At 38.5% G+C, this 17357-nt stretch overlaps 1 protein-coding gene across 11 annotated transcripts in view; it reads left to right on the plus strand.

The window, feature by feature from the left end:
• tou (toutatis) overlaps nt 1-17357 on the plus strand; it is a 1002029-nt gene that overhangs the window by 858823 nt on the left and 125849 nt on the right. For all 11 annotated transcript variants that reach the window (XM_067147191.2, XM_067147194.2, XM_067147190.2 and 8 more), the window contains one exon: nt 10550-11472. In XM_067147191.2, the coding sequence (XP_067003292.2) occupies nt 10550-11472 (923 nt within the window). The remainder of the gene's footprint in view (nt 1-10549; nt 11473-17357) is intronic.

A 17357-nucleotide genomic window follows, 5' to 3' on the forward strand; every position in this document is an offset into this window, starting at 1 on the left:
AAGCTGAGACGAAGGATAAACAAGGGAGTGGATATAATAAGTATAAATGGTCAGATAAAGTGGGACGGGATTGGAATAGGGTAGCAAAAAAGGAAGTACAACTTCTGAAATATGGGTGGGAAGATGCGATAGAGGAGAATAATATTGATAAAGCCTTGGAATTGCTGCTACATCCAATAAAGATGATGGCGCAGAAGGCAGAATGTAGAAAGAGAAATAAGAAAGAGGGTGAAGAATGGTTTAATAGAGAGTGTGAAGGAGTGCGGAGGAGGGTGCTGAGTGTGTTAGGAGAGTACAGAAAGAAAGGTGGGAGCGCAGAAAGGGAGATTTTCTGCAAATTGAGGAAGGAGTATAAAAAGAAAATTTGTGAGGTAAGAAAGGCGTGGTTAGAGGAACAAATTGAAGCTATAAATAAGGATTGTAAGACTAACAACATTGAGAAAGTATGGGAAAAGATTAATAGAATAATTAAGGGTGGAAGGAATATAGAGAGAACGAGCATTGAGGAAGTTCAATGGGTGAGGTACTTTGGTGAATTACTTGGGGATAAAGGGGAAGAAAGATGGAGAGGGACGGGGGAAGAAGTAATTTGGAGGAATAGGAGAGTGGCAATTTATGAACTGGACAAGGAAATTACAAGGGAAGAAATCTTGAGTGTGATAAGCAGAGTTAGGGGAAAGTCGGCCGGGGGATGTAATGGGATAAATAATAAGTTTTGGAAAGAAATTAGCAAAAATGAGACAATGATAGAGGGCATAGTTAAACTATTCAATAAGATCTATGAGGGAGGCGGTAAGTACCCGAAGGAATGGCAAATAGGAATTGTATGTCCAATATATAAGGGTAAGGGTAGTAGGAACAGTTTGAACAATTATAGTGGAATATCTCTGTTAGACTCCTTAAGTAAAATATACACTGGGGTGTTGGCGAACAGGTTAAGCGAGTGGGCTGAAGAAAATGAAATATTGACAGATTTCCAAGGGGGATTTAGGAAAAAGAAAAGAACAGTGGATAATATAATGATAGCAAAGACTGTTTTAGAAAAGTATAAGAGCCTGGCTAGAAGTACAGTTTATGTGGCAGCAATAGATTTTGAAAAAGCGTTTGATAAGGTGAATAGAGAGGCTCTGTTAGAGAAATTAGGCAGGCTGAGGGTTTCGGAAAAGATGTTGGGGGCAGTGGAGGGAATATATAAGGTTGTCAGGTTTTGTGTAAAATTGGGAGACGAGAGACTGAGTAGACTCTTAGAGTCCAAGGTCGGTTTAAAGCAAAGGTGCAAGTTATCGCCAATATTGTTTATTTTATTTATTAACGATATTTTGGAGGGGCACGGGGCGAGCAATTGGGCCGTGCCGGTAATTAATGGCCTGGAGGTACCGGGACTGATATTTGCTGATGACGTGATATTGATGACTCTAACTCCAGGAGGGATGCAGAGAGCGTTAAATGCAGTGTCGCTGTTTGCAAGGAAATGGGGATTGAGGATTAATGGGAATAAATCTAAAATATTAGTAGCCCAGGTAAACAAAGGAAGAAAGATAGAAGGGAAATGGGTCCTGCAGGGAGAAAGGTTGGAACAAGTAAGGAAGTTGGAATATTTAGGAGTTATTATTAACAGTAAAGGAACCTGGAACGATCAGATTAGTAGGGTGAAAAACAGAGGATTAGTAGCCCTTGCCTCAGTCAGAAACTTGATAGCTAAATACCCGGGTATTAGTTATAAAGCCTTGAGGCTAGTGTTAAGATCGGTGATTTTCGGGAGGGTATTGTATGGCGCAGAAGTTTGGGGGTTGGATGAGAAAAGAGGGAAATTAAGACGTATTATTAATAGTTTTGGTAAGATAGTAATGGGTCTACCGGGGGGGCACAGCAAATGCAGGGGCGGAATTAATGTGTGGGGAGGATTTGGAGAATCGGAGGGTGTGAAAAGAATAGTTAAATACTGGATGATTTTAAAAAGACAGGAAGGTGGGAGGGTTTTACAGGCAACGTAAGAGCATGTATAAGGGCGGATGGCTAGAAAAAATTAAGGGTTATTTGGAGATGATATGATTAGGGCATCTATGGGGGGGGGGGGGGATTTGGACGAAGACAGAAGTTAGAGGGATGAGGATGCTTGTGAGGTGGATTAGAGACATTCATAGGCAGAAATTATTGGGGGAAAGTAAACTGAGAAATTCACTGACTGTTTTTATTAAAATAGAGGAGGTAGCAGGGATAAATATTAGATACGTTGACAGGTCAAAAAGGTATGGGATGATGTGGTGGTTTATGGGATTGCATAGGAATAAAGGATGTTTACAAGGGAGGGACAGGACAATGTGTATACTTTGCAGGGCAGTGAATGACGATTTTCACTTATTAAGTGACTGTGTAGAAACGAGTAAGATAAGAGATAGATTACTGAGTGCTGAGCATCGGAAACTATTGGGAAGAGGAGACGAGCAGTCTATTTTAAGATGGATTATAAAGCAGTGGGAAAACAGGGGTGAGTTGTACAAGTATTTATGTGCGGTAAAAAAGTCCTGTGAGAGCAGAATGAAAGAGGGAGAGTTAGAGAGACAAGGGAATATGTGTTTCGAATAGTGATGTATGTCTATGGGAAGTGTGTTTAATAATCGGATGATATGCAGTGGATGGAGATAGTATGATAAAATTAATGAGAAGGGGAGTATTGTGTTGAGTACATAGTTAAGTGGGTGGAGTTGGGTAAATGATTTGTGATTTCATAAAGTTAGGGAATTTTTGTTTGTGATATGGCTGGTTGGAATGTAATTGCTGACATTCGTTGTTTTGGTATTGATCGGGAGTAGGTCAGGGAACAATGAATGTGACGCAAGTTGCTGAATGCATAAGGACACGTGATGAGTTTGCTGGAACCATGAGTTGGTGATTGCTACAGCTAACTGTTATTATTTTAGTTATTATTTAGGCCTATTATTATTATTATTATTATTATTATTATTATTATTATTATTATTATTATTATTATTATTATTATTATTATTATTATTATTATTATTATTGTTACGATGTTTTGTGGACCGGCAGAGGTGAAAGGAGGTGCTGGGATGAATAGGTCTCAACTTACGAAATTAAAGTTAATTTAAAATTTAACAAAGGTTATATTTTCTTTTCAAGATCAAGAAATAACAAGTATAACAGGTATTCAGTAGCATATCAACAAATTAAGAATGTACAATTGCAATTTATTAATGGATTTGGGCTTCGAGCCCCCAGACACGCAATCCTTGAGCAATGAGCCCAACTTTGCCTATGTCCAAAGTTCAACAAAGGGGCAGAAAACCCCAACCATGCCAAGGAGCACTAGCTCCCAGTTACCCAGTTAAGCCTGCTCAAGGCACACAGAAACCAAATTTAAGAAAGAACAACCCGCTCTCAAAGTTCAAGCCTATTCAAAGGCCACACCAAACTCAACCTTCAAGCTGCCCTCCAGGCACACAAGAACAGGGGTAAAAATACCCAACCTACTGAAGCCTATTCAGTAAAGAAACAGGATAATTACATGGCCCCAAAATACCAACATGAGTGGAGGCGTAACTTGCACTCCTAATACACCTTTTTAAAACCTACTTGGCACTAGGCCGCATATGCAAGGGCTAATCCCATACTACGGAGGTGACACGATAGAAAAACTTTATTACATTACGAAGAGAAGGGAAACTGTTATGAAAACGTAGTCACCTCAAAACAAAATGAATGGGAGCTCGAGAGGGTTAGGCACTCTCTATCCCAATTTGTAGTTAAAGAGACAGAATTTATATCAATTGTCTTTTACATTTTAAAGGAAAGTTAATGATAAAAGTTTCGAACCTGCCCCGAGGGTTAAACTGCTGAGCTAGCAAGAAAAGAAGTTATTAAAAGGCCATTACCTTATGGATGAACTGCTGCCCGAAGAAAGAGGTGCTTCCCGCACCCTGCTACATAATCACACACGGATAGATGTTACTGAAGTGGCCCGGAGACCAGAAAATCAGCAGTTTAAATACCCTCGTGGAACATTCGAGACCTTTCAAGAATGAGAACCCACACCCCCCTCAATTTTATTGGGTAGCATAAAGCAACATCTCCATATCGGAGAAGACATACGTTATTGGTCAAAAATTAATTAGAGAAATTCGGGATTGGCTAAATTCAAAACAAGTGGAAAGAGAAGGGTTATACTGCCAACCCAAAAAATAACTGAAAGAAATTTAACAAAGAACAAACTTATGACTACAAAATTTCTTCAAAAAAAAAAAAAAAAAAGTTCCTTCGCTTCGCACTAGGGTGCACAATTGTAGTTCTTAAGTAGTGCCATCTAGAAGAGAATGTTCACACTTCTTACTACAGAGAAAACAAAAACGAATCGAAATCGACATAGTTCAGAACACTTCAAAATTTACGGTAAAGACATCTTCTGGGAAACCCTAGAATTAATGTGGTTGTTAAAGTTCAGGCTTTCTCCAGTAGAGGAGTTTCAACTGGCGCAATGTTTTAATTAGTGGCGTGGAGGTGTACCACCCGGTACTATTATTATTATTATTATTATTATTATTATTATTATTATTATTATTATTATTATTATTATTATTATTATTATTGTTATTGTTATTGTTATTAATATTATTTTCAATAGACTTATCGCTTTTTGAACATGTATTGGGGCTGGAAGCCTGTTTGTTCATAAATAAATACACACATATACACTAAAGACTTATCACAATAAGGTAAACTCTATTTACGGTTATGTATGTACTGATTATGATATCCATAGAAGCATTGCAGGTGAAATCCAAACTGATCAAGAAGATCTGCTCTTTGAATGCCACTATAGGACTTGAACAGCTTTCATTGTGGTACAGACATTTTGCATATTTTTTACGCTGGACCACTTTGATGCACCCCTTATCTCCTTCTGTTTGTAGTTCTTACCCACAGTGACAACACTGTTGTCATTCCAGTGAAGCAGCAACGCACCACCAAACTCCTGCACTCGTATAATCATCATCTTCTTTTTCCTGTCCACCTTTCTTTGAAGGGGGCACTTCTCAGTCTGATTTTCTTGAAATGTCCCTGTTGCACTTATTCCCTTACTATCTTCAGGAATGTAAAGTAGCCGTCAAAGAATACTTTATGTCCCCTGTTTGATTCAGTACCACCTATATCAATGAGAGGTAGGACTGCACTTCCTCCAAGACCAAATTCTTTCAGCCTTTCATTTTACATTGCTGTATACTCTTGAAAAGGTGGAAAGGTATCCTATAACCTCTGGCATAGAAAGAAGTCTAGCGGAATTTCACAATTTTGCGCATCATCTTTGGTGGGGGGGGATGAGTGGGAGACAGAAAAACTGTCAGTTACTAATTGAGATGTAGATTGTGATCTTGTCCACTACGGGGTTGCTTCTTCTGTATTACAATTTGACCTACTAATGCTTTTGAATTTTCCGTCAGGGATATTGGAAACAGGGGTACCGGTACTGGCCTAATGTTACGTATGACTCTCTTTATTTTTGTATGACAGCTTCCTCTTGCACGGTTTTCTGGTTTTTCAGTTCTATCTGTAAACTTTCAGTAACATTTTGCCCACCACTGGACCTAGCTTTCACTTTTCATATTTTGTTGAAGCAATTTGCCCATCATATTTATTCAGAAGTAAGTTTTTACCAAGGTAATTTAGATTACCCTCATACTCATCTGTCATAATCATCAACCGTATCACACCCATCATCAGGAGGGTTGATGCGCTGCTCCTCTCCAAACGTCAGTTCTTCCTCCAAAACTTCCGGTATTTCACTCACCATCAAACTTGTAAGGGAATACAGTTGTCTGAGACAGTAGGATTCCCTGAGCATAGTGTCCGATTTTCAGGACAGCTATATTTACAATCCTCTGTCACGTTAATAATAAGACATAATTGACATCTTTGTGTGTTGGTAGATTCATAGAAGTGTCAACAATATGGTCCATACCAAAGTTTACAATTATTGGAAATATTTGTTAATTCATAAACAAAAATCTCGACTGTTGCACAGAACTCTGTACTATCTTGCCGCCGTGCTAGTAATAAGTGAGATTCAACAATGAATGATAAGGGAAAAGAATGATTTTTTTTTTCCTTGGTTCTTGTTAGCTACAGCCATTCTGAAGCACAAGATAGTATCGCGGGCTTGAAACCGATTTTTCGGACGCTATGCACTAATGGGTTAATCATAAGATGGAAAAAAATATGTTACATGCAATTCAGTCACCAATAATACACTGAAATTGGCATGCCTTTGTCTTGTTTGTATAATACGCGCATGAGCACATGTAAGTCGCAGTAGAGTTGTAGTTGTTTACATATATGTACATCTGGAGTGATATGGGGTAACTTATCCCTGTCAGGAATAAAGTCTTGAAGTAAAACAGTACATTAAAATGAAAACACAATCACAAGTATAAAAGAAAATTAAAATAACACATTATAAGCTTCTTCCAGTATTATGTAGATATTACAATGTCTTTTGATATGTTTATAAGTCTTACATTATTGTTGATATTAGGTGTTTGACATATAAGTGGTGGATATGTTGATCCACAAATTATGTTTACTAAGACATACTACTAGCAATTTACTGTGATGTTCAAAGAGGACATTCACAATCTGAATAATGAGTAGGTGGCCTTCTGATCAAGGTGAAGTGATCCGTTAATTCTGTATAGAGCGAATGTCTGGAAAAAGAAAAGTGAAAGTTTGAGAGAATTGGGAAAATTAGAATGGAAACAACAAAAAAGTATATGATTGTATGAGACTCACCCCTGGTGCTTCTATGCTAGTGTGTGAACATGCAAAGACCAACACTAAAACTGATCATTCAAAGAGAGCAGTGGCATGGTTTTAAATGGAGTGGAGTGGGGAAGGAGTGAGTCAGGAGGTACGGGTTAGATGGGTGAGGGTATGTAAGTTGAGTAAGTTGAAGGGTTTGATGTATTCCTTTTTTTTTTCCTCTTGTAAATAGGAATGATTTTATCAAAAAGAATATTGGATTTCTCATTAATCTTGTTAATATTGAAATTAGGCTTAAAGTAATGATCAATATGAATGTAAATGTTTTCCAAGAGGTTGAGCATTGGACCTTTCTTCTCAATTTTTATAATGCTTAAATCTTGGTTAATAGATGTTAAGCTATCCTTAGATTCTGATATATGTTGTGCTATTGCAGAAAACCAATTGTACTAAACAGCATTAACATGCTCCATGTACCTTATTAGAAAACTACAGCCTGTTTGACCTACATAAGAAATTTTGCAGTTTTGGCATTGTAATTTATAGACACCTGACTGAGAAAATTTGTCATTTTGATTGATGGTGCATATATTGTAAAAAATGGAAAAGTTATTGTTATTAGTTTTAAAGGCTAGTCGTTGGTTATAGTTTTTTTAAACGTTGGTAATTTGATGTATATTTGAATTATTGAATGTAAATGAGGAGTAAGTTTTATTGTGTATTGTTTCACTGGCTCAGGTGGAAAGCTGGCATCTTTTGGTTGTATTTATTATTTTATTGATGAATTGACGACTGTACCCATTAAATTTAACTCTTTATTGTATGATGTTTAATTCATCACATACCGAGCTCGATAGCTGCAGTCGCTTAAGTGCGGCCAGTATCCAGTATTCGGGAGATAGTAGGTTCGAACCCCACTGTCGGCAGCCCTGAAAATGGTTTTCCGTGGTTTCCCATTTCACACCAGGCAAATGCTATACCTATTCCCAAGAAAGCTGGTGCTGACAGGTGTGAAAACTACCGCACCATTAGTTTAGTATCTCATGCCTGCAAAATTTTAACACGTATTATTTACAGAAGAATGGAAAAACAAGTTGAAGCTGAGTTGGAAGAAGATCAATTTGGCTTCAGAAGAAATGTAGGAACACGTGAAGCAATCCTGACTTTACGTCTTATCTTAGAGGATCGAATCAAGAAGGACAAGCCCACGTACATGGCATTCGTAGATCTAGAAAAGGCATTCGATAATGTTGATTGGACCAAGCTATTTATGATTCTGAAGATGATGGGGATCAGATACCGAGAACAAAGAATTATCTACAATCTGTATAAAAATCAGTCTGCAGTGATAAGAATCGAGGGCTTTGAAAAAGAAGCAGCAATCCAGAAAGGAGTGAGGCAAGGCTGCAGTTTGTCCCCTCTCCTTTTCAATGTTTACATAGAACAGGCAGTAAGGGAAATCAAAGAGAAATTTGGAAAAGGAATCACAGTCCAAGGAGAAGAAATCAAAACCTTGAGATTTGCCGATGATATTGTTATTTTATCTGAGACTGCAGAAGATCTCGACAAGTTGCTGAATGGTATGGATGAAGTCTTGGGTAAGGAGTACAAGATGAAAATAAATAAGTCCAAAACAAAAGTAATGGAGTGCAGTCGAACGAAGGCAGGTGATGCGGGAAATATTAGATTAGGAAATGAAGTCTTAAAGGAAGTAGATGAATATTGTTACTTGGGTAGTAAAATAACTAACGATGGCAGAAGTAAGGAGGACATAAAATGCAGACTAGCACAAGCAAGGAAGAGCTTTCTTAAGAAAAGAAATTTGCTCACTTCAAACATTGATATCGAAATTAGAAAGATGTTTTTGAAGACGTTCGTGTGGAGCGTGGCATTGTATGGAAGTGAAACATGGACAATAACTGGCTCAGAAAGAAAGAGAATAGAAGCTTTTGAAATGTGGTGTTACAGAAGAATGCTGAAGGTGAGATGGATAGATCGAATCACGAATGAAGAGATACTGAATCGAATTGGTGAGAGGAGATCTATTTGGCTAAATTTGACGAGAAGAAGAGTTAGAATGATAGGACACATCTTAAGACACCCAGGACTTGTTCAGTTGGTTTTTGAAGGAAGTGTAGGGGGTAAGAACGGTAGGGGTAGGCCAAGGTATGAATATGACAAGCAGATTAGAGCAGACGTAGGATGCAATAGTTACGTAGAAATGAAAAGGTTAGCACAGGATAGGGTGGCATGGATAGCTGCATCAAATCAGTCTATGGACTGATGACTCAAACAACAACATACCTTAATTAAGGCCACGGCCACTTCTTTCCCACTCCTAGCCCTTCCCTGTCCCATCGTCGCCATAAGACCTATCTGTGTCGGTGCGACGTACAGCAACTAGCAAAAAAAAAAAAAAAAAAAAAATCATCACAAGGATTTTTTTTTTTTTAGACAAGGGGATAGTGAGAGCTCTATTAACCTAGTATGTTGCCTTTTTGTGAGATTGGGGGTGGATGGAATCTCTGTGAATAGTGGTGGCCGTTTGAGTGTGTTTTCTTAAAATACGATGAGATCGTTGATCGGGTTGTCTGGTGATAAAGATAAATTATATCCATAACTACTTCTACAAACCACCACAAATGATAACACAGTTGGAGGTGCAAAATAATTAACAGTACTCGCCTCTGATTAATTATATTTAAGATCTCTTGTCTCAGAAACTCATGAAAGCAAAACCATCTCCATACAGGAGGAGTGGAAGGTAAAGGCTTCCTCTATCCATAACCTCAGCACTAAGTGAAATACAATGGTTATATCTATGCCTGGCTGCCTTTGCCACCAGAAATTAACCTGTTACCCATTTTTGGTGTAGGCTGAGTGAACCCTAGGGCCATGTGCTGCTCCAGAAGTGGAAATCTAATTTTCTTTCATATCTTTAAGTCTCTACAGAGAATTGAACCCACATCCTTCCAGGTGAACCAAGCATGCTCTGCTACCTCAGTTAGGCAGCTTCTTTCAGAAACTCATGGTTATTGCTAAAATTGATTGGCTTAGTCTGGTATTTAATGAAAATCCTGTCAATCAGCAATCTGGTGAAGAAACTGAAATAGAAGATTAATTCACAGAAGAAGAAGAAGTATTATTGTGGTGTTTTACACTTGCTCCCTTGACATAAAATATGGAAAGGGCTTTCCCATGGTATAATACTTTCTTCACTGACAGACATACGAGCTTCATGCAAGAACATTTCATCTATGCCCAGCGCCTTTGTCTCCATGAATTAACCTATTACTCATTTTTGGTGTAGGCTGAGTCAACCCCAGGCCCATGTGCTGTAATAGACACAATTAACATGTCCAACAAAACAGATAGTTTACTTGATCTTTGTTCATTTGTGTTTCCATGATATGGTGCATTTTTTTTTACATTCATGAGGGTCCAATAATTTTATATCCGTAACCACATGCGTATTTACTATTTGATTGTACATAAAAATCTGGGGTCCAGTTGTAATTAAAATCTAATTTTCTTCAAAAAAGAGAAGATAGTCTTAATATCTAATACATTCATAATAATTGCTAACAGGACTGAAGAAAGTTCTTGAGTGATAATAATAATTGTGTGTAAAACATTCTTTCGGTTTTAATTGTTCTATTGAGTTAAACGCATTGCTCACTCAGTGCAGCATATTGATTTTAGTTGCACCTACTTCTATACTCTGTATAGTGTTGCATAATTCTTTTTTTGTCATTTTAATGTGATGTTGCCTTTGCAGGATGAGGATAAGGATATGTCTGCAGAAGAATTGACACGCAAGATTGAGAAGCTGACCCGACAGAGTGAGCAGTCTCTCCAGGCATTGAGTACTTCAGCCCAGCAATTACGAGCCACATGCTTTGGTCAAGATCGCTTCTGGCGTCGCTACTGGTCTCTTCCTTGTGCTGGAGGCATATTTGTTGAGGCCATGGAGTCAGCTGAGCCAAAACTAGAAAATGAACACCGCAAAGCACGTCTTGCAAGGGAAGAAGAGAATGAAAGGTTAGGTAAGGACGTTAATGGGGCAAATGAGACAGTCAAGCAAGAAGTAGGTGAGGAAGTGACTACTAAAAACAGTTCAGAGGAAGGGGTAAAGTGTGTCAAGGTGGAAAATAATGTGGAGGTGAGTGAATCAAATCAGGTTGTGAAAGTGAAATGTGATGCAGAGGAAAGAACTACTGTGGAAGACACAAAGAGTTGCTCTCGGTTAAATGAACTATTGGCAGCTCCTGTAATCAATGAAGTGAAAAAGGAGGAGAGAGAAGTTGCTAGTGACTTAAGTGCCATCAAGATGGAGCTTAAGAGCGATTTGTTTGTGTCTGAACTAAATGCGCTGAAGGAGGAGAAGCCTTTGGCTATGGAGGACATGGAGAAACTATTAAGGCCCATCCAGTTCGAGCGCTTGGGTGAGTGTATGGAAAAGGCAGGGGCAGCTAGTGAGGCAGGACCTGTCATCATACCAAATGGTGACAAATTCAATGCTCTAAACCAACTGTACAGTCTAAATTCTAGTAGTATGTTCAGTAATGGCAAGGACCTAAATGGCAGTTTCCTGCTGGGCGCGACAGCAGGAGGCACTGTTGGTGAACGCAACTGGTTTAGTGTTCTTCCTCGGGAAGCCTGCGATTCGGCATCAGTCACCAATGGACTGAACACTACCAGGTAATATTGTTTTGGATTTCTAGGTAGTAGTTATTGATTTCTACATGTATTCTGGAGCTCATTTCAGGCATATTTTCATTTATGGAGTTGAAAGTCATAGAGGAGTATTTACTACCAATTTGTAATTGAATTAATCACAACATGTTACCATTGATGCTTTCATGGCCTTTACTTATAAACATAATATAGGCTTCATGGCTTATGCCGTGTTAAGAAAATTTGGTGCAATTCTTTGCGTTTCGCAGAGAACGGCAACACAGAAGAAGTTTAAGGAAGCAGAGATTGTTATCAATAGGATACTGTGTAGGAGGGAGACGGAATGGAGGTTGATTAGGGAAAACGTGAGACTATGGAATGGGATAGTGGGAAATTGGGAGTGCGATTTGTAGATCCTAATGGGTGGGTAGCAGATAGGGATCTGCGCTCAGATGGCATTCACTTGAAGTGCAGTGGTACACATAATTTAGGGGGTTTGTTTAGAAGAGTTACAGGAAAACAGGTTAGACCCAGGGGCAGTGGTAACAGTACAGGAAGCATGATGTCAAGTAAGGATTACATAAAATTGTTGGTGTTAAACTGTAGAAGTACAGTAGAACCTCAAGAATTCAAAATCGGTTAATTCAAAATCTCGACTAATTTGAAGCAGTTCTCATTTCCGGAAACATGAGGTTCAGTTTTGCATGTTATTTAAATCATTTAATTCGAAATACGGATAATTAGTAATTCGAAGAACAATGTCGATCCTGTTACTGAAATTCAGACTTTTAATTCGAAACTGCCTTTACATTTTGAAAAAAAAAAGTATTTTACAGAGTAATTTAAATTCAACATTTCTCCGCATCATGAAAGAACGCGTCTTCCGGAACGTGAAGGGGCCACTTTGCACATTTTCACCTACTTCAGCGTGTGTACTGTGTGCTTCATATCTGCTATGTTTGAGCGAAATCGTAATTATTTTGTATTGGGCGTTTTTAGGACACCACAATATCACGTAGCAGGCAGTGCGCGGAGAGGTAGAGTCTGCGAACACTGGCGATTCTGACAGTTGGCAAAAAAGCGTGGTTTATAGGCTATAATCAATTCGTACGTACCAAACAATATTGTCTGTGCCGATGAAACTGCATTGTTTGTTTGTTTTATTTTTTAAATGCTGAGGCCAAACGGACTTATGGTTTTAAAGGAGAGAATTGCCAGCCGGGAAATGTACTGTGTTGTTATGCAGTGCACACTGCACTCGGAAGCGAGAGACTTCCTTCCCCTGTCATAGGAAAGTTCGAAAAGCCATGATGTTTTAAGTGCGTCGGGCGCTTTCCATGCCAGAACGAGGCATCTAAAACTGCAGACAGTACAGTAATCCAAAAGATAAAGCATTCGCACAGGGAAGCCAGCATAACATTTCCGCATCTTTGAAATGTGTTTTTCTTCCTTTCGTTGCGTGAGGTTATGTTTGACATTGTTTTATACAAGAGCATTATTTGAATAATGTAAATGCACCTTGTTGGATAAATTTCTGAAATAGTGTTTTCCATGGCATTTGAAAAGTTTAAACTGAGAATCACGATGATTGCATGCATTAATGGGTCTTCTGATGGGTCTGGGTGATTTCCGACAAAAGAGTAGTGTTACAAAAATGTTGCAAAGTTTGGGCTGGGAAGATTTGGGAGAAAGGAGACAAGCTGCTTGATTAAATTGTATGTTCCGAGATGTCAGAGGAGAGATGGCGTGGGAGGACATCAGTAGACAAATAAGTTTGAGTGGTATCGTTAAAAGTAGGAAAGATCACAATATGAAGATAAAGTTGGAATTCAAGAGGACAAATTGGGGCAAATATTCGTTTATAGGAAGGAGAGTTAGGGATTGGAATAACTTGCCAAGGGAAATGTTCAATAATTTTCCAATTTCTTTGCGATCATTTAAGAAAAGGCTAGGAAAACAACAGATAGGGAATCTGCCACCTGGGCAATTACCCTAAATGCAGATCAGTAGTGATTGATTGATTGATTGATTGATTGATTGATTGATTGATTGATTGATTGATTGATTGATTGATTGATTGATTGATTGTTTGTTTGATTGTAGTGTCATGGCGGGAAATCGTAGAAGTATTGTCACTGTACCGTACTGTATTAATAGATCCCGTGATGTTTTAAGGGCATCAGGTACATTCCATGCAAGCATAAGGTATCTAAAATTCATTCAGTACAGTAATCCAATGAATAAAGTACTTGCACAGGGGAGCCTCTCGTCTTTGAATCATATTTCTTTCTTTTAATTTCATGCGTGAGGTTATGTTTGCTGGTGAGTTATCCAAGTGCATTATTTGAATACTGTAAATGTACCTTGTTGGATACATTTTGGAAATAGTTTTTTCTATGGCATTTGAAAGCTTTAAACTGTGAATCAAGATTAATCGCATGCAATAACGGGTCTTAGAATATATTGTGACGCCGCACGGGTTGGCATTTCCGTAATACATGTTGGCGATTAATTCGAAATCACGTAATGCGAAGTCCGATTTTTATGTCCCAATGACTTCAAATTAACAAGGTTTTACTGTATTGTAAGGAAAGGAATAGAATTAAGTAATTTGATAAGACATATATTTACCAGATATTGTAATGGGAATTGAATCATGGCTGAAAAGTGGTATTATGGATGCAGAAATTTTCTCACGGAACTAGAATGTTTATTGTAGAGACAGGTTAGGAATGATAGGAGGGGTTGTATTTATACTGGTTAAAGAAGGATTTGTAAGTTACGGAAAAGTTAAGGATGAGGAATATGAAATTCTAGGTGTAAGATTCATCTGTGAAGACAATAGGTAACTTGATGTTCCTCGGGTGTATAGACCTGGCAAGGCTAGTGCTGAAGCTGATGCAGAATTATTTGATAAGATAATCAGCTATGTGGGGATCGACACAGAAAGGAACAGTATTGTAGCAGGTGATCTGAACCTACCAAATGTTAAACTGGGAAGAGAATTGCGAACGTCAGAAAGCATTGCCAACAAATGGTGAATAAGTTATTATGGGAAGGACAGATGAATCAGAAAGCGATGGAACCAACTAGAGGGAAAAGTATTGTAGACATGGTGCTGATAAAACCATATGAGCTCTATAGGGAAACTGAAGTGATAAATGGTGTGATCATGAAGCTGTCTTTGTCAGAGTTAAAAATAAATGTGTTAGATATGAATGTTTTAAAAGTAGTACTATTAGGCAATACCATATGGTTGATTAGAGGAGAATGGGGAAATTTTAAAAAATCAGTTATGTTCAATGGAAAATAATAAATAAAAACATAAACAGCCTATGGGGTGGGTTTAAAGCAATTTTTAAGGAGTGAAATCAGATATGTAACTTTAAAAGTGATAAGGAATAATAAGGACCCATTATATTATAACAGGGAAGTAAAGAGATCAAGAAGGAAGTGCAGATTAGAAAGTGAGTTAGGAATGGTTGCAGGAATAAGGAGGGATTGAAGGGGCTCACTAGGAAATAGAATTCAGCAAAAAAATCAGCCAAGGATAGCATGATGGCAAACATAATTGAGAGCCATATAAATTTTAGGGAGCAGTGGAAGCAGTGTATAGATATTGTATTTATCTGAATCCAAGACAACCCCCACTTTTCCCTTCAAAATTAAATCGAGCTTAAAATGTGCTTTGTGAAATCATTTTATTTATAAAAAATTTGAAATTTAATTTGAGAAATGAAATGAACACGCACAATTATCATGCAAATCCTACCTACTTCCCTAATCATTTACATTAGAGGTATCTGTTACTGCCTTTGAAAGTTCAGGGACTTCCTCTTCGCGAGCCCACATTCGTATCGCATCTCGTGTTATGGCCATTCTGTCCTTGTGTTTTTCGCGCACATACTTCACAATTTCTTGTTCGACTTCTTTAAAGCGTCCTTGTTCCAGGCCATTGAATGCCTTTCTTGTACAGTAGGCATTTTTAAACTTCCTTTGTCTTCATGGTAGTGTCGAACATTGGCTTTTGTTCTGCCGTATTTTCTTGTGGCTGCACAGTTATTCTTTATTTTTGCTTGTGGAAGCAGTGTATAGATATCGTATTTCTCCGAATACGAAGATAACCAGTTGAAAATTTGCCAGCAGTACTTGTTCCACGTGTCTCTGCAATACGACAATCCATCATGAAAGAATTCCTGTTGTCTATAAAACTGTTACTTGTACGAAATGTCAGGTACAACCGGCTGCCGCTAGATGCACAACTCGCTTGCTGGCTTCGGCCGGTTTCAGAAGCTAGTATAGAGCTAATATAGAGGTGGACGTTGAAGGTCAACTATTTTTATGTGCCGTGGTATGACCATTCCACCTTTGCATTTTTTTGCGCACGTGCCTCACAATTTAATCTTCAATTTCTGTAAAGCATCCTTGCTGCAGGCCACTGATGCATTTTTTTACAGTGTGGATTTTTTAAGTTATCTTCGCCCTCATGCTAACACTGAACATTGGCTTTAGTTATGCCATATTACCTTGTGGCTGCACAATATTTTTCATTTCTGCATGTTTAATAACCATTAACTTAAAATTGGCATCATATTATTGATGAGAGTTCATTGAAAATTTGCCAGCTGTATCTGTTCCACATGTCTACAGTCAAGGATTCATGATGAAAATATTCCTGTTGTGTATAAAACTAAGCGTCAGGTACAGTAGATGCATTATAACTCTGTCACTGAGTAACCATGGCCTTTCTAAAAATTCTAAGGGTTGCATCCTTGCTATTCCAATTCAAATGACATTTCTTGCACAGCTGGGGCTCGGAAGTACGGTGCATTATGGTTGACCGAGAGTTGGCCTAATGTTTTAATGTCATTCTGCAGATTAGAGAAATGTTTTTGTGGAAGCTATTTTCCGAGAATCAGTGGCATTACACAGAGGGACTGTACAATCGACTGCCATAGCTAGGGATATATGATAAAGACACGGATGTTGAAGGTAGAGTTTCAAGCACGCATTGGGGGTGAAGGGAAGCAGCGTGGTTACCATGGTGGCTGCCAGTGGTGTTCATGACTGTTACGTTGCGAATAAAACAACCCATACTTTTACACATGAAATTCTGAGAAAATTTCCAATGACATTTTCCCACAGCCGGTTGTCATTTCCCATTCTAGCGTTGAAGTCACCAAGCAATATTTATCTGTATCTTGGTGAGATCTGTGTTCAGAAGATGATAGAACTGATTTTTTATATCCTCCATATTGTTTAGAGTGGGGGCATATGAGTAAATAAATTAAATGGCACAATCTCCAGAGAGAGGCATATGCAGGGTCATGAATCTTTTATTTACTGTAGTTGATCCTTCACCTGACAGTCTGATTTCACTAACTACAGCATTGTTAGTGTTTAGTCTTGCTAGCTCATGGGTAATAAGAGCTGTCCTTTTGGGTCTATTGTTGTCCTTCAGGTGTAGTAGCGTTCTGACGTTCCAGCTGCCTACATTTAGAATGTTATTCTTTGTTGTTTGCTGATTTAGACCGCATAAATTGGGATGACCGTCTGTGTGGTTTCCCAAATGGGTTTGAATGTGACTACCGATATTTAGACAGCATTTTCTAGGGCCTTGCCCCTTCAGAGTGGGCAGCGGTGATCCTAAATAGGCCTGCCCATTCACAGATGCAGGACCGGATCCCCAAGTAGTCACAGGGTCTCAGGAAGGCGACCATCACACATCTGTTGCCACGTGACATGCAGGTCCAAACTAGAAGCTCCCAGTTTCACCCAAAACCTGCTTCCGTCATCCTTATCCCGTCGTTGTTGGGCTTTTGAATAGCAGGCAAAATTGCTGTGGGCTTGACTTCACTTAAGGTGGACTACAACTTGCTAGGATGTGGCCCACACATTATGATTCCAGA

This window comes from Anabrus simplex, chromosome 5 (assembly GCF_040414725.1).
Source record: "Anabrus simplex isolate iqAnaSimp1 chromosome 5, ASM4041472v1, whole genome shotgun sequence".
NCBI classification, from domain to species: domain Eukaryota; kingdom Metazoa; phylum Arthropoda; class Insecta; order Orthoptera; family Tettigoniidae; genus Anabrus; species Anabrus simplex.